General features: G+C 58.0%; 1 protein-coding gene across 6 annotated transcripts; it reads right to left on the reverse strand.

The window, feature by feature from the left end:
• Positions 1 to 289: 289 nt before the first annotated feature.
• GDNF (glial cell derived neurotrophic factor) lies at positions 290 to 25,067 on the reverse strand. 6 transcript variants are annotated; one of them, XM_045848085.1, is made up of 3 exons: positions 24,541 to 25,067; positions 19,788 to 19,967; positions 290 to 1,516 (listed from the first exon to the last, which is right to left on the reverse strand). In XM_045848085.1, the coding sequence occupies exons 2-3, from the start codon at positions 19,939 to 19,941 to the stop codon at positions 1,032 to 1,034; spliced, it is 639 nt and encodes a 212-aa protein (XP_045704041.1). In that variant the 5' UTR covers positions 19,942 to 19,967; positions 24,541 to 25,067; the 3' UTR covers positions 290 to 1,031. The 6 variants fall into 6 exon arrangements, with proteins under 6 accessions (XP_045704041.1, XP_045704042.1, XP_045704040.1 ...); XM_045848086.1 differs by having other exon boundaries at positions 19,869 to 19,967; positions 24,541 to 24,647; XM_045848084.1 differs by lacking the exon at positions 24,541 to 25,067 and adding an exon at positions 22,443 to 22,487.
• Between the last annotated feature and the right edge of the window lie 201 nt (positions 25,068 to 25,268).

A 25,268-nucleotide genomic window follows, 5' to 3' on the forward strand; every position in this document is an offset into this window, starting at 1 on the left:
GAAACTTTAATAAATAAGGGAAGAAAGAGAAACTCATTAGTGAACGGCAATAAATAACAATAACTTAAATCTCAATAAATATCTTCTCTATATTTCTGTATCTGAAACGGATGCATTGCATCGAGTAGCTTCTCTGGTCACTGGTGACCACGCACAAGTGGAGCTGGGGTGTATGTAACATCTGTCTCTCTGTAAACCGGCGGGCCGGCGGGCCTCCTTGCCCCGGGGGGGGGGGTGGCGGGGGGCGGGGGAGCTTCCCCACTTGCTCTCCTGCAAGAATGCTGCCGAAAACCACAACTGGTCTCCCGTGTCCAGGGCCAGAAGGGACATGCCTTCAGGTTGGTTTCCAGTCACGCGAACAGCCGTTTGGGTTCCTAGCCGACTTCTTCCCACCCCACACACCAAGTTCAAAATGAACTGCCAGCCGTTCACAACGCGCTGGCTGTAGTAAAACCTCAGGCCTTCGCTTTCAGAGTCCAAGGTTACTGCGTCTTGTGTCTTTGCTTGTTTTCCTCCCCTTCTTTCCGGGGCAGGTCTCCACGGAGTGACAGGAAAATAAACCTTTCTCGCTTTCAGCAGTAAAAGGTAACGACAGGGAACGACACCGGCGTCACGTTTTCCCGGTGTCCCCTGACGCGTGAGAACAAACCACAGGAGACACACTGGTTTGGTTTCAAGTGCATCCGCAACTGTGCCCGAGACCGGTGACAGTGGCCAGTGGACAGTGGACGGTGTCAGGTGGAACAATGGCAACACCCAACCAGGGACCCCAGCCCTGAGCTTCTGTGGCATCGGCCGCCGTCTGGGAGGGTCCAGACGTCTGTCTTCTCCCTCTCCTATCCAGTTTGCTGCAGCTGGATCTCTCTGTACCAGGCTCCCCCAATGGCTGCCTTCCTCCTCCTCCTCCTCCTCCTCCTCCTCCTGCACCTTGGTCCTCATCTTCCATCTGGGCGAACGTTTCCTGGGAACCTTGGTCCCCTTCTTTGCACGGTAGCAGGAATGCAATACGCCGCAGTCTCTGGAGCGGGGGGTCAGATACATCCACACCTTTTAGCGGAATGCTTTCTTAGAATATGGTAAACCAGGTTATCATCTAGAAAGGACAGGTCGTCGTCGAAGGCAACGGGTCTGCAACAGGCCTGCCCCACTTTGTCACTCGCCAGCCTTCTGTTCTTGGATAAGTTCTTCAATATTTTGTCGTAAGTCGTCTCGGCGGCCTCGCAGGAGCCGCTGCAGTACCGGAAAATCAGCTCCTCCTTGGTTTCGTAGCCCAGCCCCAAGTCCGTGACGTTCAGGTGGACGGCGGTGAGGACGCAGCCCCGGTTCCTGCCCCTCTGGCCCCGCCGGCCTTTCCCCCTGGGGTTGTCCGGGCCGGCCGCCGCGGCCTGCCGGTTTCGCTCCCTTCTCGGAAACACAGCCATCTGTTTGTCCGGGGTCCGTTTCAGTCTTTTAATGGTGGCTTGGATAAAATCCATGACGTCATCAAATTGATCAGGGTAATCCTCTGGCATATTTGCTGTTCGACAAGAAAACAGAAAACAGAAAACGTGAGACAACCACAGTGGTCATTTCGAGCCATCTTCTAGATCAAAGGGCCTCCCAGAGTCAACCACGGCTGGACGCAGAGCAAGACGGGCAACCTGTCCAGCTAAGTGGCCACTGTCACCCCACCCCCCCACCCCGAGAGCAGAGGCGGACACGCACCCTCCGTGGAAGGAAAATGATCCCGTCGAAGCGGGAGACTGACACTGTGGGGGCCCCCCTTCCTGGCAGAGAACAGATCCTTAGGGGCGTGGTTTTCATTCGGGTAACGCCTGTCACTTTTCACAAGGCCGCACTGAGGTGGCTGCGAGCTGCGGATCCTCCAAGGCCAGTTTTCACATCTGAAAACAGAGCCTGGAGCAGAGGGTGGCGAACAGTGCGGCTGGGCGGGGATGCTCCCCGGAGCAGAGCACGACCCTCGGCGGTAGGTGCGGGGAGGCCAGTGAGCCCTGGAGGAGTTCCCACGCAGCGGCCCGACCCGGGAGCTGTGCCGCGGGGATGCTGACAGAAGGGTCACCACGGATGGGGAGTCATCCTACACTGCTGCCGCCGCGTGCTCGCCCCTGAAACCCACCCCACTTAGCAGCTCCGCACGGGTCCGAGGGACCAGAATCATTCTGATAGAACAGATGAAAAGCTCATGAATGCAACTACATTTTAAAACTTCCTTAAAAAGCATGAGGAGGCTGAAACACAGCCTACTTTTCAGTAACAAAGACGCTGATTTACCACCTCCTTGGAACAGCATGAGATTAAAAAATACAGTAATACTGTGAGTTGATCATTAAAAGGTTTCATAGCAGTAGGCAGAAAGAGATGCGGGTGACCCCGGGGCGGGGTCCGCGGGCCCCTGCTGCAGGCTGTCACACACCTCCCCTTTCTTGGGCTGCAAACAGGACACAACACGCACTTTAGGGACATCCCAGGGAGGAATGACGAGGTCCCTGCTGTGATGCCTGAGACCTCCGGGGAAAGGCAGGAATCTGCTACCTCTTGGGGTTTTCTGCTGTGTTTCAGCCCTTGCTTTGGCTGATCCAGAGAAGAGGCACCGTTTGAACAGTTTGATACATTTCTCAGAGAGGGAAGCAACTCCGATGCCTGTTTATTAGGTACTGGATGTTTTATGCTCCCCTCATCCCATTTTCACATAAGCTAGTCTGTTCAGCATTACTCGTGGCTTGGAGAAATGTACTACAAAAGAGCTGTCAGCAAGAGTCAATGCTTTTGGCCGAGACCATGTTAAAGCAGAGAAGGATTACACTGCACCTAACCCACATCTAATTGTTTGGTCATGAACCGATTGCTTAGAAAGACCTCGGGTATCCTACTGCGTAAAACAAAATCCAGCTAATGTGACTGAACCACCCCCATCCATCTATCTGGATACAGATAACACATGGGAGATTTATGATCTGGAGCAATGAGCGGAGCAGGGATCCCGTGAATCCCCGGAGCACCTCGGTACCAGAGGCTAAAGTTTGCAGCTGCTTCCCCCTAGTCCGAGCCCCACCCCCTCCTGCCTGGGTAGCTCCCTCATCCTGGCCTTCCCTCCTGTAGCCTGATTTTCACCTGCAGCCAGCGTGGTGCTCACAACTGGTCATGCACTCACACCCCTTCTCTGCCCCAGACCCTCCAGGGGTTCCCCATTTCTTCTGGGGGCAAAGCCAAAGTCCACAAGTGTCTAAGGCCCTACCTGACCTGGCCATGGCCCATCCCCCAGCCTCTGCTACCTCTGACCTTGTCTTCTCCTCACTGTTCTTCCAACGCAGAGCCTCTCAACCTCGGGTTTTGGGCTGGACCCTTCATTCTCTGCTGCGGGGGACTGTCCTGTGCTTTTCAGGATGATTGGCAGCATCTCTGGCCTCTAGCGAAGAGATGCCAGTAGTCTCCCCAGCCCCTCAGTAGTGGCAAACTAAAGTGCCTCCAGACATTGCTAAATGTCTCCTGGGGCAAAATGTCGTGGGCTGAGAACCACAGGTCAGACACAGGCAGGGACTCGGGCTGTCTTCTTCCTGCCTGGGACTCTATTCCTCAGAGCACCCAGGGGCTGGCCTCCCATGTCCCCTCCAAGTCTGGCTCAACTGTCCCCACCGCCAAGCCCCACCCTGACCCCCCTCATTTTGAACGCAGCTCCTCCCCAGGCCCCCATCGAGACCCGGCCGCCCTCCCGACACTTCCTCCCTCCCTTCCGACACTGGGTCTGTGCGACTGACTCCTCGTGTTTGTGGTTCACTGCCTGCCCGCTCCGGTCGAATGTGACCTCGAGGACGCAGGGGTCAGGCGGCCTGGCTTGCTCACCAGTGGATCCCGAGGGCTTAAACAGGGTCTGGTTCCGGGAGGCCCACAGTAATTTTTGAACAAACTAGTTCGCATGACGAGGGGAAGGAAGGAGTCCTTGGGCTTCCACTGTGACCTGCCCCGTGGGGGAACAGGAAGCTCCAACACAAATAGCACACCTCACCTGGGAGGCTGCAAGGCCCTAAAGGATGGCCCAGCCACTCTCCACCTGAGAGGGGAGCGGACTAATCGTCTCCAGGCCCACCTGCCCTGCCAGGCCCGCTTCCTGGGGCTTCGGAGCGCCTGCGGGCAGGCCCACCCCACCTGAGTGTGCGGATGGCTGTGCCCCTGGGGGTCGCCTGTCCCCACTGTGGGGTCCGGCAGAGAGCGGGAGAGCACTCCGATGCATCACTTCCCCTGAGCACGCGCTCACGGGACTCTGTGGGGAAGTTTTCTTTTTTCTTAAAACAAAACTTTAAATCCCTCCGATTTAAAGAAATGAACTACTTAAACTTTGAAAAATGAGCTGCTTAAGCTGTTTCTGTTTTTTTTTTCAGTAATAAGCTATACAAGAGGAAATCAGGTGTGCTCATGTTGAAAAATCCATGCTCGAACTTCTAAAACTGAAATAGTAGAGGTGATTAATGAAAATACAAGAAAAGTCTTCAAATTCCAAGGAAAAAAAGACTCTTTGTTTTACAAGAAGACTCGCACAATGGGGTCCCTGGTTTAAGAATTCCCAAATAGATCATTAACTTAAAAACCTGGGAACATAGGAAACTAAAATCAATGAAGAATCAACTGAAGATTAATCGTAGACGAGGATGAAACATTGCTGAAATTTTTAACCTAAACACATGTGAGTTACAAAAGTTCAGCTTACACAGGTTTACAGACTCATTACCTTATAGCACATGATAAATTATGTAATTCAATGTGACTAGAGTGATGATAATGGTTTGAATCAGCCTTCATAGTGTTATTTATTACCACAGACTTGCAAAGTCTCTGAAAGACATGCTTCCTCCTTTTGAAGACGCTGTGGCTGCACAGCTCTGTCCTCTGGCGTTGCTGGCCAGATACAACACAGAGCACTCTGTTAAACTTGAATTTCAGATAAATAGTGAATACATTTTTAGTGTAAGCCATCCTCCATAATGTTTGGGACATACCTGTACTTCATTATGAGAATGTTTAGTCCCTTTTTCTTATTTTAGATGCCACTTGGGCTTTTCGGGGTGATGCGGTGTGCACGGACTGGCCACTTGGGCTTTTCGGGGTGGTGCAGTGTGCATGGACCAGCCACTTGGGCTTTTTGGGGTGATGTGGTACGCATAGACCAGCCACTTGGCCTTTTCGGGGTGACGCGGTGAACAAGTCATTGTGACCCTGAACCGAAAGGCGTCCTGGCACCTGGGAAGCGGTCAGTCGGTGTTCTGTGTGTTAAACCGAAGGGTGTAGTTAATGAGAACTTCCCCTTCTGATGGGAAAACCCCCCTCACACCTCGTTGTTGACGTAGACATATTTATTTAAGCCCCACGTTCAGGCCACAAGCGCTTCTTATTGAGCTGCAAGGTTCCCTTCCTCCCCTTTCTTCTTACTGAAAAATACAGCAAAAAAACAAATACAAATATTTCTGCTGAACGTTTTACCTGGATATAATTTTTGGAAACCAGAAAAGGGCAGACTTAGGCTTTCCAAACCGCAGAGCAAGGAGCCCTGTTCCTTTTAACTAAACTCCGAATCCCGGGCCTTTCGGTGCGGACCGAGTTCTCGCGTGGAGAGGTCTCAGCCAAGCACCACACTGAGCCTGGCCTCAAAAACTCTGCAGAGGCTTTGAACCTGGCCCGGGCAGGTCAGCTCCCCGGGGCGAACCAAGAAGCCCAAAGCTGCCTCAACCCTCCAGGAACTCTCCGAGCTCAGGGGAAGACAGGGGAAGAGAGGCGTTTGGGCTTGGAGTGGTTCCCTAAACGAAGACTTAATGTCGTATCACTTTGTTCTTCATCCCGTAAAGAGCCTGGCAGCACGTCAGCTGCACAAATGGCCCTCGTTAGTGTTGACTTTGATAGTAACCTCCCTGCCAACCACAGAAGACGACCATCGCCGGCTTTGAAAGGCTTGCTCGCTCCCCGGACCACCTCGGGGGGCGGGGGGCGGGGGCGGGGGGCGGGTGGGGAGACCTCGGCTGGAAGCGCTTCCATCGAAAAGTTCCCGTTTTTGAAAAACCAAAATACCCAAATGCATTTTAAGCCATCTTTCAGTTTGCGACCAAATATTTTGGCATTATTCTATTTAAAGGGTTCTGACTTTGATGTGCCCTTTGTATAAACAGCCTTATGTAAACAAATGAACCCTCGCGCTGGGGCACGGCTCTCGTCGGAACAGGCCGTTCGCTGCCGAGACTTCGCCTCACTTGATGATGGGGAGAGGACACGTCACCTCGGGAACAAAGGGAGGCGACGGGGATATGGACTGTTTTGCAGAGCTGGCTGAGTTTTTATGGGAACGCTGGTGAGGCCTCGAGGACTCCCTGTAACTGTGACCTGAAAGGCGCATGATTCCAGACGTCCTCTCGGCGAGCCTGACCTTCACGGGAGAGTCTCTTCCACGTTAGGTTCCTCTCCAGTGCAGTCCAGGTTGACTACATGGCCATCAAGGGGTCACTTTTGACTTGAATGGAGTTGTGCCCCTCCTCGCCCCACTCAGGCTGGCGGCCAAGCCGGCCTGCAGCCTGACTTCAAGCCATGGGCCCACGAGGGAGGCCACACACGGTCATCTAGGAGAGGAGGAGAGGAGAGGACCCCTTACCCAAGGGAAGTGGGCTCTGAGGACGGAGGGGGGTTTCTGAGGCTCCCAGGAAAGAGGAGGTTGGACCCTTGGCCCCAGCGGCTCTCTCTAGAGGAGCCACCTGCCAGGCCAGAGCCAGCCTTGGGGGTCCAGGGGCCACAGCAGTTTCTTGCTCTGGGGAGGACCTGCCTCCGTCCTCTGCTGTGAAGCGCCCAGCTCCTGCGTGTCACGAGGGCAAGGGTTAATGCACTGAGGTCCACAGGGGTGAGCGGCTGCTGAGGCAAGGCAGCACCATGAGAGGGGCGTCTGGAACCAGCGCCTGGGCGCCCTCACTCCTGGCAGTGCCCCGGCACTGGGGGCGGGGGAGGGCTGGCCCCCAGGTGTGCTGTGCCCGGGGCCGCTGGGGTGCTGGGCAGCTGTCCACGTGGACAGCCCCTTTCCCCAAGGCTGCCCGCAGGGAGGCAGCAAGTGGGGTTTGGGGGACACGTGGTCTAGTATTCTTTGCTTACCTGTTCCCCAGGCCAAGTACAAATTGCTCTGTAGACCAAGTATATGACAAAGAGAAGTTCTCTCTCTTTCTCCTTATATACCTATATCTATGCAGTCATATCTATCTATCTATCTATCTATATCTATCTCTATATATATATGCACACACATGCATGTTCCCAGCGAATGTCCTTCATTAGACCAGCTTATTTCTGCTGCTCGGTAAGGCACGGACATGGTTTCCTTTCACTACTATTGAAATATTATAAGAACCACACAGCAGAGTCTTCCTGGTATAATTCCTCACATGAGAAAATCTCGTGATTCTACACTTCACGTAACAGCCTCCTTGAGGCACCAGAAAACATGGCCAACATGAGGGTGGGGTGGATGCCGACTCTCACACCATGTGAGCTTGAAACCCAGCAACTTCCCTGCCCGGCTCCTGCAGGGGCCGCACAGCATCTCCGCTTCGGACGGAGATGGGGAAACCGAGGTCGGCGAAGATCGGTATTTGCCCAGGTCACCTGGCTCGTGACTGTGGACTCAAGGCGACTTGGTTTCAAAGCTCCACCTGGCTGCAGTGCTCCACGGTGCTGTTTGTTTTTAGGTAAAAATCCGACTGCCCTGCAGCTTTCGAGCCTCGGGCACGTGGAGTGCCCCCTGGAGCGCGCGCCAGGTGCGCCGCTGTCCTCCGCAGGTGCTCGCCCAACTCAGAGCAGGACCTGAGAGGGGCACTCGCTGCTGAGAATTCAGTGTGAGTGCTACAGCGAGGCTGCCCCGGGCCCCAGGATTCAGAACATTGTCTCCACGGAAGGGGACGCCGTGGCCTCCAGGGGCATCTCTCCTGTGTCCTGGCTCGTGCATATCAGTCTCAGGCAGATCTGGCATTTTCCCAGGGAAAACCGGAAAACCGGCAGCCAAGGGTGGCGGCAGATTCAGACAGAGAGGCCCCGTCTCCGGAAGCTCCTCAAACGCACTCTGGCACCAAATGACTCCTGCTGCAGAGCCGGAGAGGATGGCGCCCGGGATTCCAGTCTGGGTCAGTGCCTGCCCAGCCTCGTGACCTTGGACTAGGGCACTGAAGCCTGATGAGGTCACCCGGACCCTCTCCGGGGCCCTTCCCAGGGATAAAACCCTAAGACACAGACGGTCCAAGTCTCGGTGGAAAGTGCTGCCTGAGTCCCTTCTCTCGGAGGGGACCGCCTCGGCCGACACCCCAGCAGCATGTCACCCAGCCCCTGCCATCGGGAAGGGGGGGCCCTGTGGAACCCCGCAGGGTGTGCTGTAGGTTCTAGGAGTCCTCAACCTTTTCAGCTGACCTCGTGTTACATTTGAAATGATCCCCACCAAGCATCTCTCAACACACCTAGTCATCTCCCTTCGCTTCCTTTAGGAGGGGAGAAATGCCATGCCCAAAGGTCCTTCCCATATTTGAGCCTCAAAATACCCAGGTTCTAGTGGGGAACCTCCTTACGCCTCAGCCTGCAGCTTCCCTCTGAGAAAACACCCGATGCCACCGACGCCACCACCGTGCCACACTCCCTCCGTCTCCTGCGCCCAGAAGCCAAACCCAGAAACGCTCCCCTGTCTTAAAATCCGTGTCATCCATTTCTGTTTTCACGGCTTCAAGCATGCAGCGGTCCCCCGCAGCTCACGACGCTGAGGCTGGACTCACCCCCTGCGGCTCCTGCCGGAGGGGCCAAGGGGGGGCCCTGCCGCCTGTCCTGGCAGCCATCCACCCTCCTTCTCCCTGGGCCCTCCCTGACCCCCGAGACGCGTAATGCTAGTCGGTGAGAACGTTCCAGCGCCCCGAACAATTCTGCAAGTCCTGTCGTCTGCCACTATTTAAACGTGTTAATTCTGCCACTTGTTTGAACTAATTAAAGAAAAAGAAGAAGCCCGTGAAGGCACTCAGCTCTGGAAGGCGCCGCGTCGCACGCACATCAGGTGACGGCCATCCCTGCCTCCCCATCGTGCCCGAGGGTGCACCTGCGCAGGAGGCCCATCCAGGCCCCACGCTCCTCTCCTCCCGGGTCAGCCTCCAGAGGGGCCCATGGTGCCTGTGTCCTAAGAACAATCACCAGCAGGGGCAGTTCACGAAGTCGCTGTGGCCACGGCCAGAGCTACCGGTGCGTCCTCTCCCCAGCCACGCGGTTGGTTGACAGTAAAGCATAAGGACATGGGTTCGTCTGAAAAGTATCTGCGTTGTAAAAACGCCAGTGTTTAGCATTTCTGGATGCTCTCACGGCAGAAGGAAAAGGCCAACCAGAACGCAAACCGTTTCAGAATCAGAAAGAGGGGCTCTGGGTGATCTTTCGAAAGCTGCTCTGCCCACCCAACGGTCGTGTTCTTTCCCGTCCCCACCCACGCGGACCGACACCGCACACACTTCTTCGTGAGGCTGCATCCTGCAGCCGAAGGAAGAAAACCCGTCCTGAGTGTGATGGAAACTGCTGTAGGAATACGAACAGCCGAAACCCCCCTCCCCCCTGCCCAGGCAGAGACAGACTGTGTCCACTCACACACTCAGACTCCAACCGCCTCGCCCTGATTTCCACCACTGCGGTCGTGCTTTGATTACAGCCGTGTTAGTGATTTCACAGTCATGGAGCCCGGCTCCCCTGGGGGGAAATTGTCCTTGCTCCTGCTTTTAAGCCAGAAAAACACCCAGCGGGGCGCCCATTTGCCAGCTCACCCACGCACACCCGGTGGGAGCGCACGCGAGGGCGGTCAGCAGCAAGTGCCCCGCGCTGATGAGGGCGCACCGTGAGCTCCGCCACTGCCCTCAGGATGACCTTCGAGGGCAAGGGCGAGAAAGCTTCCCGATAAAAGTATGTACACAGAAAGCTGCCTGGGAAAATAGTCCTTGTGGTGTTGTCAGAGGCAGGTGGTTTTTGAGGGAAACCCCAGTGGAAGCTGGAGGCAGGGGAACCTCGGCTTCTTACTCGCACAAAGCCCCATCCACCTGTGGGCTGAGAGGCCTGGGATTCCCATGGCCCTTCCCGGGGTCCGACTGAGCTGGGGGGAAAAGGGCCCGAGGGACCGGCAAGAGGAGGCCTGGTGGATGGATTTTGCGGTCAGGCAGGAGGAGGGACACTGTACCCCCCAGGACTCCACTGACTGGAGCCTCTGATTCTTCACGCAATCAATCAGCTCTCGGTATCATTCCTCAACGGCCGCCTTGACGAAACCCCAACGCCTGGTTTTCCTTCTCGCTGACTTGCTGTCGTGGCCAGAAGAGTTACGTGGCGGTGTCCTGGGCTGGCAGGAAGCGATCGTGTGACACGGGCACAGGAGCAGGTGCTGGGCTCAGGTTGCCCCGGGTCCAGCGTCCGGCTCCGCGGCTCCACCGCACGGAGCCCCAACTGCCCCTTTGAAACGGGGGGCGGCCGCACCTGCGCCGCCGCGGCAGAAAAGTGTTCGGCTCGGTGCCTGAGAGCATTCAACAAACAGCACCGAAGTCTGTCCCTACGGTTGTCATGGCCGTGACAACTCTTTGGTGACGCCTGCAGAGAGGGCAGCGGCGTGCAGACCCTGTACCGCGGAGGCAGACACCGGTGGAGGCAGACACCGGTCCCTCATCCGTCTGGCGGGCCCAGAGGACGGGGCCCCGCGCCCGGCGGGCGGTCTGCGTGCTGCGTGCCGAAGGAGCAGGTCTGCGGTGGGGATGCGTGCTGAGCGCCTGGAGATGCCCGATAACGACCCCCCGGGCACCAGCTGACCCCGCGGCCCACGCGCAGTGCCTCCGCCGTGTCCGGGGTGGCACAGACCAGCGTCTTCCGACTGAGGCACGCGCCCCTCTGGGGCCACGGGGCCACCTCCCATAGAGCCGATGGGTGGTTTTAAGAGGGTCAATGTCCAGATCCTCAAACACTTCCTTCCCCCCGAGCTGTGTCTGACCTGCAGCTGGTCTGCCTGCGAACACCCCACACTCCGGCGGCCAGCTCTCCTTTCGTAGCCACCCTCCTGTCTTCGGGAGAGAGGAGCACCTCCTACCCATCTCACTCGGAGGCACCGTCCCGGGGCTGAACACCCAAAGGTGCCAGGCGAGGACGGTGAGGCCTGCATGGCCCCGGGGACGACCTGCTGTCAGTGGCTCCTGGTGTGAGAACTCAGCACGGCGCACCCAGGGCTCTGAGGCTCGCCCGGGTCTAGTCGTGTGCAAACAAACACGCAGACCCACACTGAAGAGAAGTCTGCAGAACAACAGGCGAGTCGGCCCGGACTTTCCAAAAAATGTCAATGTCATGGGGGGGAAAGGGGCGTGGGAGCCATTTTAGAATAAAGGAGAATAAAGAGACATGGCAATCAAATGCTATTTGTGACCCCCCTGGTTAAGAAAAAACTCTAAAGGACGTTATTGCCACAGCTGGGGAAATTTCAGTATGGACCCTCTATTAGATAACAGTATTATATCAACATTAAATTTCCTGGGACTGATAGCTGGATTATGGTTACATAAGATAATATCCCTGTTATTAGATGGTACCCCTGAGCTATGAGGGGGGACCCCAAAAAACCAGGGAATTATCTCCTGGAGGGTGGGCCCCTTGTGGTATAGGCCTTCCCCACGGGGTGAGTGTTCTAGGAACCCATCTGTATCAGTGCACCAGCTGGTGTTATTGTGAGAGGTTGTGTTTGACTTCAGTGAGTTTTTTTGAAGACTCTTTTGTGTTTGCCCATTTCATGGTGGGTGATTTATGAGGGCAGTGTGGGCAGGTGCCCTCGGGTGAGTGTTCAGCAATTTTTGACCCGAACTGGCATGGTCCTCATGCCCCACCCTCCTATTCACCAGATCTTGCCCCAAGCGACTTTTTTTTTGTTTGTTTCCCCTGAAGAAAAACATCCTCAAAGGGAAATGTCTTGCCAACTTGAAGAAGTGAAACAAAAAAAACAGAAGCACTAAAAGGCATCAGAATCGATGAGGTTCAAAAACTGTTTTGAGCCGTGGGAAAAAACACCTCCACAGGTGTATTGCCTCAAATGGACAGTACTGTGAAGGTGACTGAAGTTCAAACATGTAAGAAATACACAATTTTTTATAAATAAATTGTTTTGGGGGATCCCCATTGTATTTAATGGTATGCTCACAACTATTTCTCAAATGATTCAGAAAAAAAATAAAGCACAGTGCTTACAAGAGGTCAGCCTTGGCGGAGGGCATGCGAGGATACCCACAGTACGTACGCGAAGGGCACTGTAACACTCACTGAGGGCAAGTCCCACACAAGCAACCACGCAACACTGAAGCAGGTGGTTCCACGTTCCCTTCTGGCAGGCACGCCGGCAAGGCCTGGCGCTTCACCTGCCTGTCTGTCCATCTACCCATCCCTCTGTCCATCTCATAATTAGGACCTAGAAGTGTAATGGTTTTCATGGGTGAACTTGAACTGAAAATGAAGTCGGACCTTTTCCCGACCCCAAAAATTCAATTTATTTGAGCTGATTAGTTTAATAGTTTTCAATGACTTGAATAAGCTCCATTCACAGCTTCAGGGTTTTGCTAAAAATACACGTAAGGCACATAGGTGGTCCCCGAGTGGGCTGGGAACTACCTCTGGTGCGACTCATGAAGCATAGGGTAAGATAATGTCAGCAGTCACTGTAGACATGCACAGCAGCTGACAACAGGACTGGTGCAGGTTCACAGTGCAGAACGGGTTGAAAACCGAAAACCACGACTTCCCACGCCCGTCATTAAAGTTGTGCAAAAGAGGGGCCTTGTCTCGCTGGAGCTGACCAGCCGTTCCTCAGCGGCCACCCAAACTGCCCGCGCACCCCACACCATGCCCGTGCCCGCTGGGGCACCTGTCTGGCGTGTGTACTGTCACCCCGACTCCCTATGTGAGCTCCCCACTTCCCCGGGCAGCAGAGGAGTGATCTGAGGAGGAGAACCTTCTAGAAGGCCCCCCAGAGGCTGTCATCCTATGAAGCCCTCGACGAGTCCTCGCTATGTCCTGAACAGTTAGGGGGCCCTCTGTCATTGCCAAAAGCATCCGTCTCATAGGAGTGTGTGGAGGAACCCAGGTTTCTCTCCTTCCGACGCCCTGGGCTGGTCTGTGAAGTGGCCATTTGTCCCCGGAGCCCACGCCCCACTGCAGCCCACAGGACACCGAGGAAAGGGCAGGAAGGACGTTGGGGCAGCTCGCTTGATCAACTCCCCGGAAACCTGCGCGTCAGGGTCACTCCATGTGTTTTTAGCAAGCCAATGTTTGCGTCTTATTAATCTAGTGATGCTAGTGATGCAGGGGCACAGCCTGGGTTGAACCTAAGCTACCAGCTTCGGGACTAGGAGTTGGAGGTTGGCATTCTGGCTGCACCAGCACTGACTTTGCGACCTTGAACATCTCTGGGGGGCTCATTTCTTCATCTGTAAACCGGGGGTACTAACATCTCCTCTTGTCTGCGGGGGCTCAGACACACCCGAGCCTAGGACAAGATAGAGAACCTATTTGTTAGAAATGGGTTTACCGTGTGAGTAGCTAAGAGGTACCCTTCCCCTACTTGGGGATTAAGAGGTTGATTCAACTGTGCCTCTTAAAAATAAGGTTTTTGAAAACCCTGGCTGGTGCAGCTCAGTGAATTGAGCACAGGCTGCGAACCAAAGTGTCACAGGTTTGCTTCCCAGCCAGGGTACATGCCTGGGTTGCAGGCCATGACCCCCAGTAACAGCACATTGATGTTTCTCTCTCTCTCTCTCTATCTCCCTCCCTTCCCTCTCTAAAAAAATAAATAAAATCTTTTAAAAAAATGTAAAAAAATAAAAATAAATAAGGTTTTTGAAAACAAGGGCACCGCACTTCAAAGGGAAAACTACGCCCGCGCCATAGAGACCCCACTCAGGGGCAGCCTGACGCTTGCGAACGTTTGCCGCGTGACGGCTCTCGGCCGGGGCCCACTCGCCATCGCCGGCCGGCACAGCGTGTGCCGGGGCGCTCACTGCCACCCAGAACAGAGCAAGCACCTCCTTCTCCTGCATCGCACGGCGTCTCACAATCTGGGTGTCACCTACAGAGACAGCCTCCATTCCACGCCACTTCCCGCCACCTGTTCCCAGTCCTTGGCGACGGGTCCGGTCTCCTGTGTTCGCCACCCGCCCCCTCCCCATGTGGTGGCCACGAATGTGTCCAGGCTGCTCCTGGGTCTGGAATGTGCTCTTTTCCCTCTCCCTCCCCTTCCTAAGATCCATCCTCCAAGTACAGCTCACACCCTCCCTCACCCCCACTCCCCCTCTGCTGTGATCTCCAACCCAGGGACCTCATTGCTGGGAATTCTTATCATGACCACAGCCAAGGTCAACCCCTCAGCAGACAAAGCTGCCTGTCTGGCTGACCCTCACCCACCCACCCACCCACCCGCCCGTAGTTTACGCCTACATCATAAACTGTTCATGTTTGGCTTTGCCTTCCAGATGCCACATTGCCCCTCGCACAGAAAAGATACTTGGTACTAGGTTCTGGACCAGGCTCCAGTGGTTAAAGAGCCAGCGTTTTAATGGGATGAAGGGGCCACGGACCCTTAAGCACTAAATAAACACAGATGAAAGGGGTGCTAGAGGGGAACATGCTGGGTATTCCTTTTATTTTTACATCAGTAGAAGTAGAATCTTTTGAGCAGGATTCCTCGGCTGTTGGATCAGCCTCAGGTCCAAAGACGGGCCAATTCAAATCAAGCCCGAAATAGATTTCTCTAAACAGCCGCGGTTTGAAATAGGTCTCCACGCAGGGGCCAGTGTGAGACGTCGGTCTCAGCGCTCAAGACAGGAATCAGTGCCTCCCGAGAGTCCGAAGTGCCATTTCTTGACGCCAAGAGCCTGGTCCCACACAGCAGAGCCCTTTTCCAGCTCACGCAGTTACTTTGTGACGGCAGTGCTCATCCGCGCAGCCCCGAAGGCAGGAGGGAGCAACAGATGGGCACTGTATCGGTTCTGAACTCAACCTCCCAGAACGTCACGTGGGAAAGCTTACCACTGCACCAGCGGGTTGCACTGAAGTTCCCTAGAAGTGTTTTGCTGAGCATATGAAACGTCTTCCATTAAATACCCAGCCGGGATCATGTAAGACAGTGACACTGTATCTCAATACAGGTAGCCCCCGACTCACAGCCCCCTTACCACCCGCATGTGGAGATCTCGGTTTGCCTCGGCCCCCGTCTCCCCACGGGGGAGAGGGCCCCCTGACCTGGCTGTGGGAGTCTGGTGGGAAAAATCCCATAGGAACTGTGTGGGCTCAGAAGATGGGGGGGAGGGAGACCTGGGAAGAGCCGGGGGGAGCCGACCCAGGGGCAGAATCCCAGGCAGGGCTGACCCGCCTACGTGCCGGTCAGCCGAGTGACCGGGGAGCCCAAAATAGCCTCGCCGCGAGGCCTGCATTTCTTTCACGCTGCAAATTATGTAGTGCTGCTTGGAATTCCACCAGTTAGAGCCCCGTCTTGGCGGAGGCCGGCTGCGGCAGGAGCACGGGGAGGGGCCGCTGGAGTGGGAGGGCGACAGATGACAACTACAGTCCTTGTATCTCCGGGGCTTTACAAAGCATCACCTCATCTAACCCTCGTGGCCACCCCGAGAGGCAGGCTGAACAGTATCCCCATTTCACAGATGAGGAAACTGAGGTTTAAGAGATGCTCAGTAACAGCCGGCGAAGGGGCAAGGCTGGGATCCAAACCACGGTCTCATCTGACAGTGTGAACCTGAGCTCTTGCTTCCCCAAACGCCCTGATTTCTCGCTCTCGGCCCTCCTGCAGGCGTAGGGACCTGGCACCCCCGGAGGAGGCTCTCTCTCTAGCCTAATAAGATTGTGAGTTAGATTTCGGTCACATGCTGGCTTATATAGATTTTCGTGGGCTAGCCCGGGAACTCGATAGCTTGTTTCAGAAGTTTGTTCCCACAGGCAATTTTGTGACTCGCTACCAAACTGGCGGAATACAATCCCGTTGAACTACAACACATTGTGGATGACCTGTAATTGCAGTTTCGCTCGCTCAGGGCTTCTCCTCGTTGGCCTCCAGGCCCACAGAAGAAGCCACCCTACCAGCCCAAGGGTTTTCATGTGCAGCTTCAGTTTATAACGCGACCAGACTGTACCACACGTCACACGTGTACCGGACACCACGTGCCACGTGCCACGTGCGAAGGCAGGGCTTTCGTCCCTCACTCGGAGCCAGGAGTCCCTAGCACCCAGGACAGTGCCTGACGCACGCAGGCGCACACGAACCGTTTGTTGAGTGAATAAATGTTTTTAGACCGCAGATTTTTAAAGCCACACGCACATCGTGCGTTTCCTTGTGAGACCCACTGGGAGCCGTCACATGCAGCTGTGATGTAGAAGTGACTGAGATTCACTACGACATTCAGGCGACCTTCTGCAACATGGCTTTGGTCATCAGCTGCAGGCCTTCCTCCCACATAAAGTGCGTCCCCGTAAGGAGCAGCGTCACACGGTCTCTGTGCACTGCAGCGGTTTGGGAAACCCTGGCCCCGGCTTCCGAAGAAGACCTGCCTCCCGCCACCGTGGGCCTCTGGCACGTGGACAGTCTGCTTTGGGGGCTCCCTCTCGGCTCTGAAACACTACGGCATCTGTGAGTTTCCCCTTCTAGACCCCTCACTGCCTCCTTTAGTCGCCCTTTGGAGAAGACACTGGCAAAAAAGCAAAACGAAAGAACAACGGTCGCTAAAGGAAAAGGTCTTGGATGGCCCACTAGGAAAATCACAAGGCCTTGAGTTCAGACAAGTTCGAGGTTGGTATAGGGGGCAGCCACAGCCCATTCACTTGATAGCCAACCTCTCGGGAAGCCAGGGAGCTGGTTACGATTTCCAGCTGGATAGTTCACCCCAGGAGTAGAACTCTGGCTGTTGCGTGGACACTGGGCCCGCAGAACACAGGCGAGCTCAGGGTGAGTGTGAGGGTGGGGTCCAGCCCAGGCCCCTGTGAACAGCACAGAACGACGGTTCGGGTGGCACCAAAGGGCCTTTTGCTCCGTCACTAAGCGACAAGCCCTTGAAAAGAAGAGGGGCCAGGACTGACGGTCCTTCACACTCTCAACTAGAACAAGCGCCTTCATGCTTTTCCGCACGAGCCCGGACCAGGTGCACGGCGTGCGGAGCAGGATGTGAATGTCAGCACAGTGACAGGGGTGCGTTGACACGCTCGAGTGTGCGAAGCCTGCACACTGTCATTGTGCAGACTTCAGACTGCCTTCCCTGCGCTGACAGCCCGCTACCGAGTTGAACATACCTGGAAAGAGCTCAATTTGGCTTAGGACGCCACTCAGCTTCCCTTGCAAGTTTCCTCTAGGATCTACTGGGCCTTCCCACCGGGAAAACAGAACTGGCTGTGTCCCGCGGGTTCCCATGTAAATAGAGTGGTCAAGACCTTGTCCACTGGTGACTTAGCATCGGCTCCGGGAAAGGGAAGTGATCTCCCTCCCCCGACAACACGCGCTCCCCACCCACGGCCCAGTCGGCAGGGACAACGCCGCCTGGCTCTGGGATGGAGGGCCCCTTCCACGAGACACAGATTTTCGTGGGCTACAATCAGGTCAGAGGGACTTGAACCCTGGCGGCCCCAGGAGACTCACCTGGGGCACATCTGATATCCAGATGCCCAGGCCACACCCCACCCCGTTAGATCAGAACCTCTTAGGGTGAGGCCCTGGGATCAGCGTTCATCCCAGTGAGCAGGGGTCTCTTTGGAGTCTTCTTTCCCCAGAGGCGGTTAGGCCAGGGGGCAAAACTCACACCCACTGGCGTTTTGGAGGGGAAAGGCCTTCCTTTACCGTACACTTTTAAATTGTTCATTTAAAAGTTCTCCAAGCAATTGAGTAACTTTTCCCAAGTCACAGAGTCAGGTGGAAGCAGAGGCAGAACCAGGAGCCAGGCCCAACTCAGCCCAGGGAGACAGGACATCAATGTGCTAACTAGGTCTTGTCCTGACCAGGCAGTGAGTCTGCCGTCCTGCGTGGCCGGTTAGAGAACTCCCACCCCCCACGTGTCCCGGCCCTCCAGCCCAGCAGCACGAATGAAGGAAACGTGCACTTAGCTCTCTCATGCACACCGTTCTAAAGGCCATGGCACCGAGGGGTCTTTTCAATTTAAGTTTCTGTTAGAGACTCACTTATATAGACTAAGATAGAAATTTGTGGTTGAAACCAAAGCCTTTAAAAATAGGATTGTAGCCCTGGCTGGCGTAGCTCAGTGGATTGAGCGCGGGCTGAGAACCAAAGTGTCGCAGGTTTGATTCCCAGTCAGGGCACATGCCTGGGTTGCAGGCCACGGCCCCCAGCAACCACACATTGATGTTTCTCTCTCTCTCTCTCTCTCTCTCTCTTTTTCTCCCTCCCTTTCCTTCCGAAAATAAATAAATAAAACCTTTAAAAAAATAGGATTGTAGAGTACAACTAATTGACAGAAGCTCTCGCAACAGTTATTCGAATCTCAACGAATCAAACAGGTCCTCTTTCTAACTGAAGTCACTCTCGGAGTCTTAATTTGCCTTGAAAAATGGACTTTTCTCCTTTTTGGGGACTTCTGGCACAATATGCTTTTGTTTTTGTAATGAAGCATGAAGTAAGTGCCTCAGATTTGCTGGGCTGTGCTTAGCCCAAGGCTGCAGGGTTTGGGGGCCCCTTAACATACATACAACTGACTTGGGGGACCACTTCCACTGTGCACATGACTACAGGGCATTTCAAGTGCACAACAGCTGCAGGGGTCATGTGAGGGGGGAGGAGCCAGGGTGGCACTCTGGCTATAGCTCACCATTGCTGCATTTGGGGACCGATTTTCTCCCCCTGTTACCTCCATGCCTCCCCAACAATCTCTGACTTGTGCTGTGGCATGCCTTGCCTTACGTAACAGACAAACTTCTGTTCACGGAAGCATGGAGGGTAAATTCCATCAAATCCTGGCTAGCATGCCCTTAATAAAGTGCCCCCTAAAACATCTGTGAGAAGCACCATAACGGATTTATTTTCTGATATGAATAACCTGGTTTCTTTTCTTAGGAGTTAACATTGTCACGTGCGGAGTGAACTAGAGTGCGACCCTCCCCCCACCCCAGGACCCGCTACCACGGGGTTCACCCTCCGTCTTTCTAGAACCGCAACTTTTCTGAACAGATCTGACGCTGCCCAGACGCCTGTTCTGGGAACCGAGGCCCTCCTGCATTTCCTCTGACTCTCTGGCTTGGTTTGGGGAAGGCCGAGGCCTCCTCTTCCTTTTCAAGGGTAGTTTCGGATGGAAACGCAATTGTTTTCAGAAGCCAGCACAGCTCGGCGCGCCCAGACAGATAAGGGCTTGGGAAGGAAGAAAAAAAATGCGTGGTGTGTGTGTGTGTGTGTGTGTGTGTGTGAGAGAGAGAGGGGGCGTTGCTGGGGAAGGGGAGAAAGGGCACAGGTGCACTTCCCTGTGGTGGTGGAGACACTACCCGCTCCTCGGAACGCTAAATGGCCAGGACAGAGGCGGGACGCCCTCGGTCTGCGCCGGGCAAACCAGCAGGTGTGTCCTGGCCCGTACCGACAAGGCGGCGGGGCCTTTGGACGGCAGCCGCCCGCTGCACCAGCGCGGCTCTCTGCCCACCGGGCGGGGAGGCGGTGCCGCCGTCGGGGCCGGCTCGGGTGGTGCGCCGGCGGCGGGCAGGGGCGCGTGGGGGTCCGCCGGCGGGCCCCCCCGCGGGGAGGGAACGGTTCTTACAGTCACTGCTCAGCGCGAAGGGAGCGCGGCGGCGGCGGCCGAGGGAGCGGTCTTCGGCGGGCGCCTCGGGAGGCCTCTTACCGGCGGGCAGCGGGAAGGCGGACGCGGCGTGGAGCAGCACCAGGCAGACAGCCACGACATCCCATAACTTCATCTTAGAGTCCCGTCCGGCGGCGGCACCTGCGCCCGCGGGCGAGAGAACCGGAGAACGCGAGTTAAGCCTGGGCGCCGCCCTGGGTGCAGCATCCCCGCGCCCCCTCCAAATTAGGCACCGCCGTCCTCCGAGGCCGCGGCAGCCCGGCGGTTCCGCGGGCATCTCCGTCCTCCTTCCAAGTCCCCCGCTTGCTCCCCCTCCTGGTGCGCCCCAAGCGCGAGGCGCTCTCTCTCGGTGTCCAGACACCACTGCCTTCCTCCTCTGTTGCCCTTTCCCAGGGGTCTTATTTCTGACCAGGGCCGCTGCCAGCGCAGGTCCCCAACACCACGACACCAGGACACCTTGTCAACTCGATGACACCGGGCCTCCTCACCAGTCCCCATTTCTGGTGCGCACCGCCTGCGTCCTCCGGCGGCCCCCGGGGAGCCCCCGCGCTGTGCCCGCGCTCTGCCCCAGCCAGAGACCTCCCCTGCCCGCCGGGCGGCGGCTCTCGTGGGCTCCGGAAAACCACCTCTCACCCCAAGCAAGCGACCCTGGCCCGGGGGTCCCGACCCCGCTCCCAGCGAGGCGGGGCAGGCTCGGTGGCACCTTCTACCCACCCGCCGCCCGCGCCTCATTCTTCCCACCTATTCTGTCGTCGGAACAAGAAGTTAGTGGAGACGTGCAGACTGTCGGCCGGCAGGAGATTACATAACGTGACTCCCCGAAGCATCGGTTCGGTTTAAAATGCTACTGGCCCCCCCTCCTGAAGGTGTGAATATGAAGTAACGTACGAAGAAGCCTGGCGGAACGTCAAGTAAGCGCTGCATCAGCGCTCCGGCATCGACTTTAGGTGGGGATTGCGTCTGTCTTGACAAATGTTCATCCTTCGGGGGATATCCGGACACCTTTCTTGTTGCAGTTTTGTGAGATTCCGACCTACATCCCTTCCCTCCCAGACGAGCCTCGCCCCCCCTTCCCCCCCTTCCTAGTCACTCCTGGACGGTGGTACCTGGGCCCCGGCCTCTGCGGTTCACACCGGCAGCAGAAGGCCTAGGCCGCCCACGCGCACTCACGGGGGGCCCAGCCCTTCTCAGCGAAGGGGCCCCGTTTGGCTTCTCAGCCCTGGCACTCCCAGAGGAGAGGGCCACGCACGCGGGAGGGGGCGGCGAGAAAAAGGCTCCGTCAACTCCGGGCCAAACTCTCTCCACTTAGGAGGCGGGGAGGGAACCCGGGCGCGGCTACGGCTGTCACCCAAAGCCGGGGTTCCAGCTTCCAAACGAAATTCTTAAGTGGAGACCACAGGATTCGTGCGCTTGATCACCCCCTCTTCCAAATAAGACGGATTCCTAGGAAAATCTCTGAACTCTTCCCAGGGGAGACAGTTTCCAGGTCATGCAAAAACGCGGGAAGGAGCCTTGCGTCTCCATGAAAAACCAGGCCTGCCGCCTCCCTTCCAGCAGCCGCCGCTTCTCCTCCCCCGTCTCCACCCAGAACTGCCGCCCGGGTTCCTGCGCAGGCCACCCGTGGGAGCGTTTAATGCGGCCGCCACCTCCCGCCGCCGCGGACACGGATGCATTTTCCATCCCTAGGGCGTCTGTTGGTTCGCCGCGCGGCTGTTGGGATCCCCGAGCTGGCGGGCACTAGGAACCTGGGCGACCTGCGGCTCCAGGCGCCTCATCCGCGCCGGTTAGTTTACAAGCCCGGGAAAAAGCCCAGGCCCTGGGTTCGGGCGCACCCACCCAGGCAGCACCGCGCGCGGGCCGTGCAGCACGAGCGAGCGCGGCGAGGCGCGTTAGCAGGGAGGACGAGGGGACGCGAGGCCTCCCGCCCCCTCGCCGGGTGCCAGCTCCCGGGAGCGTGCGACATGGCTGGCGGCCCCGGGGAGCAGGCGGCCGCGGGGTTAACGCGCACAATTCCAGATCGCGGTGCCCGCCCGCAGGAAGGGCGGAGGGCACCGGATTTCTCGTCGGCATTAAGAGCGGTTTTCCTTTTCCCCCCTTGCTCGGCCGACGGAGGGCTTTTTAAATTGGACGTGGAGATCCTCTCAGTTAGAAGTGTGGCGAAGCTGGCAGAAGAGGAAACGGTGGAAATCTCCGCCTCGCCAGAGGAGGCTCCGGGCTCCCGATCCCGCCCCCGGCCGGGCGCAGCGCAGGCCCCGAAAGAGCTCTCCCAACACCCCGGACTAGGGAGGGCGCCGTCTCCGCTCTGAGCCCCGCTAGGGCCGGCTCCAGCCGGAGAGGCTCCCCAGTTCCCGGGGGAGGAGCAGGGGGTCTCGGGGCTGGGCACACGCAGCGGTCTGTCTGCAGCGACGCTTTCTCCGGGCCCTTCCGTCCGCCACCCCGGCCCGCGGCTTCCCTGCCCGTCTCTGCCCGACGTATTTCTGCCGCCTGGACTACGCGCCCAAGTTTCTTAAACCGCTGCCTAGTGCGGTAACCAAGCTCTCGCCACGAAATCGGCCTCCGCACCCCTTCTGGTACCCAACACGCAGGGCAAAGCGGGTGTGTCGCGGGCGTCGGCACCTGGTGGTCCCCAGGCCCCGGGCGGAAAGGACCCCCGGGAGAGCTGGCGCGCCCCGCCGCCGCCGCTCGCCCCGGGGCGCTTCTGAGTTCCCGGCACCAGGGGGCACCAGAAACCGCCGCAGCACGCAGCGCCCACGCGTCCGGGAGGCTGCGTGGTCATTTCGTGTATCAAAGCGGGGAACAAGCACTCCCCCCCTACCATCCTCTAGAATTCAAACGACTCCCGGAACTTCTGGATGTCCTCACCAGCATCCCGCTACTCAGCCTCCCACCTCTCCGTCCTCTCGCCCCGGCTGTTCTCGCCCCACCGCACCTGGGCTGGTTTTCCCGCAAACCGCATCTAGAACTCCTCCCCAGACCCCCCCATCCCCGCCCCGGGTCTGGGTGACAGCGTCGCCGCAGCCGGCGAGCGCCCCCGCCGCCAGCGCCCCCGCGCCTTCTCGCGCCTGGCAGACTGGGAGGTTTCTTCGGGCTTCGCCTTCAAGATCCGGATCGCAGGGAGAGAACGGGGAGGCGCGTGGGGGGTGTGCGTGCTGCAACTCGTGGCTTTCCTTTGGGGTGGGAACGCAAGTTGCCGAAAGATGTATTGCTTCGCTTCACTGTGTGCCTCGTGTCCTAGACTGTCCGAGGACTTAACTGTCCCCAGGTTGGGCCCAAGACCCCGGGAAGGAGAAAGAATAAGGCACGCTTTCTGCAGACAGCCTGGCGAGGGGTCTGTCTGTGAAAGGGCCTGAGACAGGGTTTCAGGTCCAGGGGGCCTCCCCGAGCCCCTTGAGAGAGTGGGGGCGGGGACGCTGCGGGCTTCCCGGGCACCTAACGCTTGTTGAAGAGGCGACACTGTCCCCTCTCCCCGCCAAAGCGGAGGCGTGCGAAACCGCGGGAGCGAGACCTCCTCGGGGCCGGCTGGAAGCGCAGGGCCGCGGGGCTCCCACGGGAAGGGCTTGGGGGGGGGGGGAGACGTGTTTGCATGAGGTTGGAAGCGGCACCTCTCCCTTGGAGTACTTTCGGTGTGGGTTCAAAACCCTGAGGAGGAGCCGAGCGCGCTCTGACACATCCGCGGCCGGGGCTGTATTTGTCCTCGCCAATAAGCAGAAATGTAGGCAGCACGGGGTTTGGGAGGGCCCCCGGCCACCCGGGCGCGCACGTCGGCCCTGCGCACCCGTTTGCCGGAGCCGAAACTAGGGGGGCGCCAACCGGCTGCAGTGGGGGTCCGGCGAAAGTCCACTCCCCACCACGGTGAGGGCTGGTTTGCACCGGGTGGGGCTGGAAACCGAACCGCGACGAAATCTGCCCCGAGGTGGTGCAAGGTAGCGGAGGGGGTGCAGTGGGGGAGGCGGCCGAGTCCGGGACAAAAGAGGTCATTGAAACGGTCACTTCGAGGGCCTACGGAGAAGCCTCGGGGAGTTCCAAATGTCTGTCCGAGGGGGACGGGGGTCCCGACCTGGCCAGGGCGCCCCTCTCCTGAGTTTACTGCTGGGACGGTTAGCTGGGGGGCGCGGGCCTTTGGAACGCGCGAGCAACCGGGACCCGACAAGGGCGAGGAATGTGGCTTTGCGAGACCGCGCCCGGAGGAGGTGAGCCCTCTATTTTTAGGTTCCCGAGCACCTTTACAGCAGCCCCTCGGGGGCCTGCGCTGTGCCTTGCTTGGAACCAACCCAGACAAGCTCGTCAGTGAGTTTCACTCCCGGCAAAGCTATCTGTGCAGCGACACGTCCCCCCCCCACCCCCCCTTCTGGTGGCGGTGGGTTCAAAGATGACCTCAGCCCCGCACCGTCCCGGGACTGGTCAGAACAGAGCCCCGCGCAGTCGGGGAGGGAAACTGTTTGCCCTTCTCCGACATTCCGAGGTCTACAGTCGTCAGGGGCACCAGGGATCTTTGCCCACGTGGGAAGGCAACCCGCCCCTCCGCCAGGCAAGCCTCTCCCCCCTCTGCCTCCCGGCGCCTCGGTTCCCCCTAGCCCTTGCTCTTTCCCATCTCCCCGCCTGCCCTGGGGTGCAGCCGCGCCCGCTGTCTCTGACGGCGCCCTGGAGCCCGCGGTGCCCGCCGGCTACTCAGGCACCACCCGCCCCCTCCACCTGGGCCCGCTTCTCCACTTACCTCGGATCCGGTCTCCGCAGACCCCCAGTTGGACATTAACTCCAGGAGCCCCAAGTCCCAGCCAATACACCCATCCGGGCCGAGGGCCGGAGTGCGGAGCCCCGCCCCACCGCTCAGGGCACGACGAGTTCGCAATCCTGGGGCCGCTCGGGGCTGCGAGGGCGCGCGGGAGGCGGCGGCCAAGGCTCCAGCCCCCTCCGCCGCGAGAAGGGTGAAGGATGGCGACAGTTCCCCCGCCGACCCCCGCACCCCCAGAAGTCGAGGTCGGAGCAGCTGCAGCTGCCTTGGGTGGGGGGTGACCAGGCTGCGCGGGCCCTGGGCGCCGCGGGCGGCTCAGCGGCGGCGGCCGCGCTCTGCGCCTTCTCGGGGCGCAGCGCCTGGGTGCACGAGATGGGCCGGGCTGATGCTGCCGCCGGAGCTGAGATCTTGCCTGGAAATCCGAAGGAGACACCACGTCAACCAGCGCAGGGAGTCGGTTGAAGACATGAGGGCGCCAGGAGCGCAGGCTGGTCCTGGAGAGCCCGGGCCGGGGGGCCGGGGGCCGGGGTGGGGGGAGGGGAGGCGCGGGGCCCGGGGAGGGGAGGGGTCCGGAGGCGGCGGTGGAAGAGGGAAAGCGGAGCAGCGAGGAGGCGCGCCGGAGCTCCGGAGGCGGGGGCTCAGGGTGCGAGCGGGCGACGCGAGGCGCCCCTCCCAGGGGTGCAGGGAGAGCGCTCAGCGCGTGGAGACGC

Source organism: Phyllostomus hastatus, unplaced genomic scaffold (assembly GCF_019186645.2).
Source record: "Phyllostomus hastatus isolate PE091 unplaced genomic scaffold, TTU_PhHast_1.1 phas_contig_58, whole genome shotgun sequence".
NCBI lineage: Eukaryota > Metazoa > Chordata > Mammalia > Chiroptera > Phyllostomidae > Phyllostomus > Phyllostomus hastatus.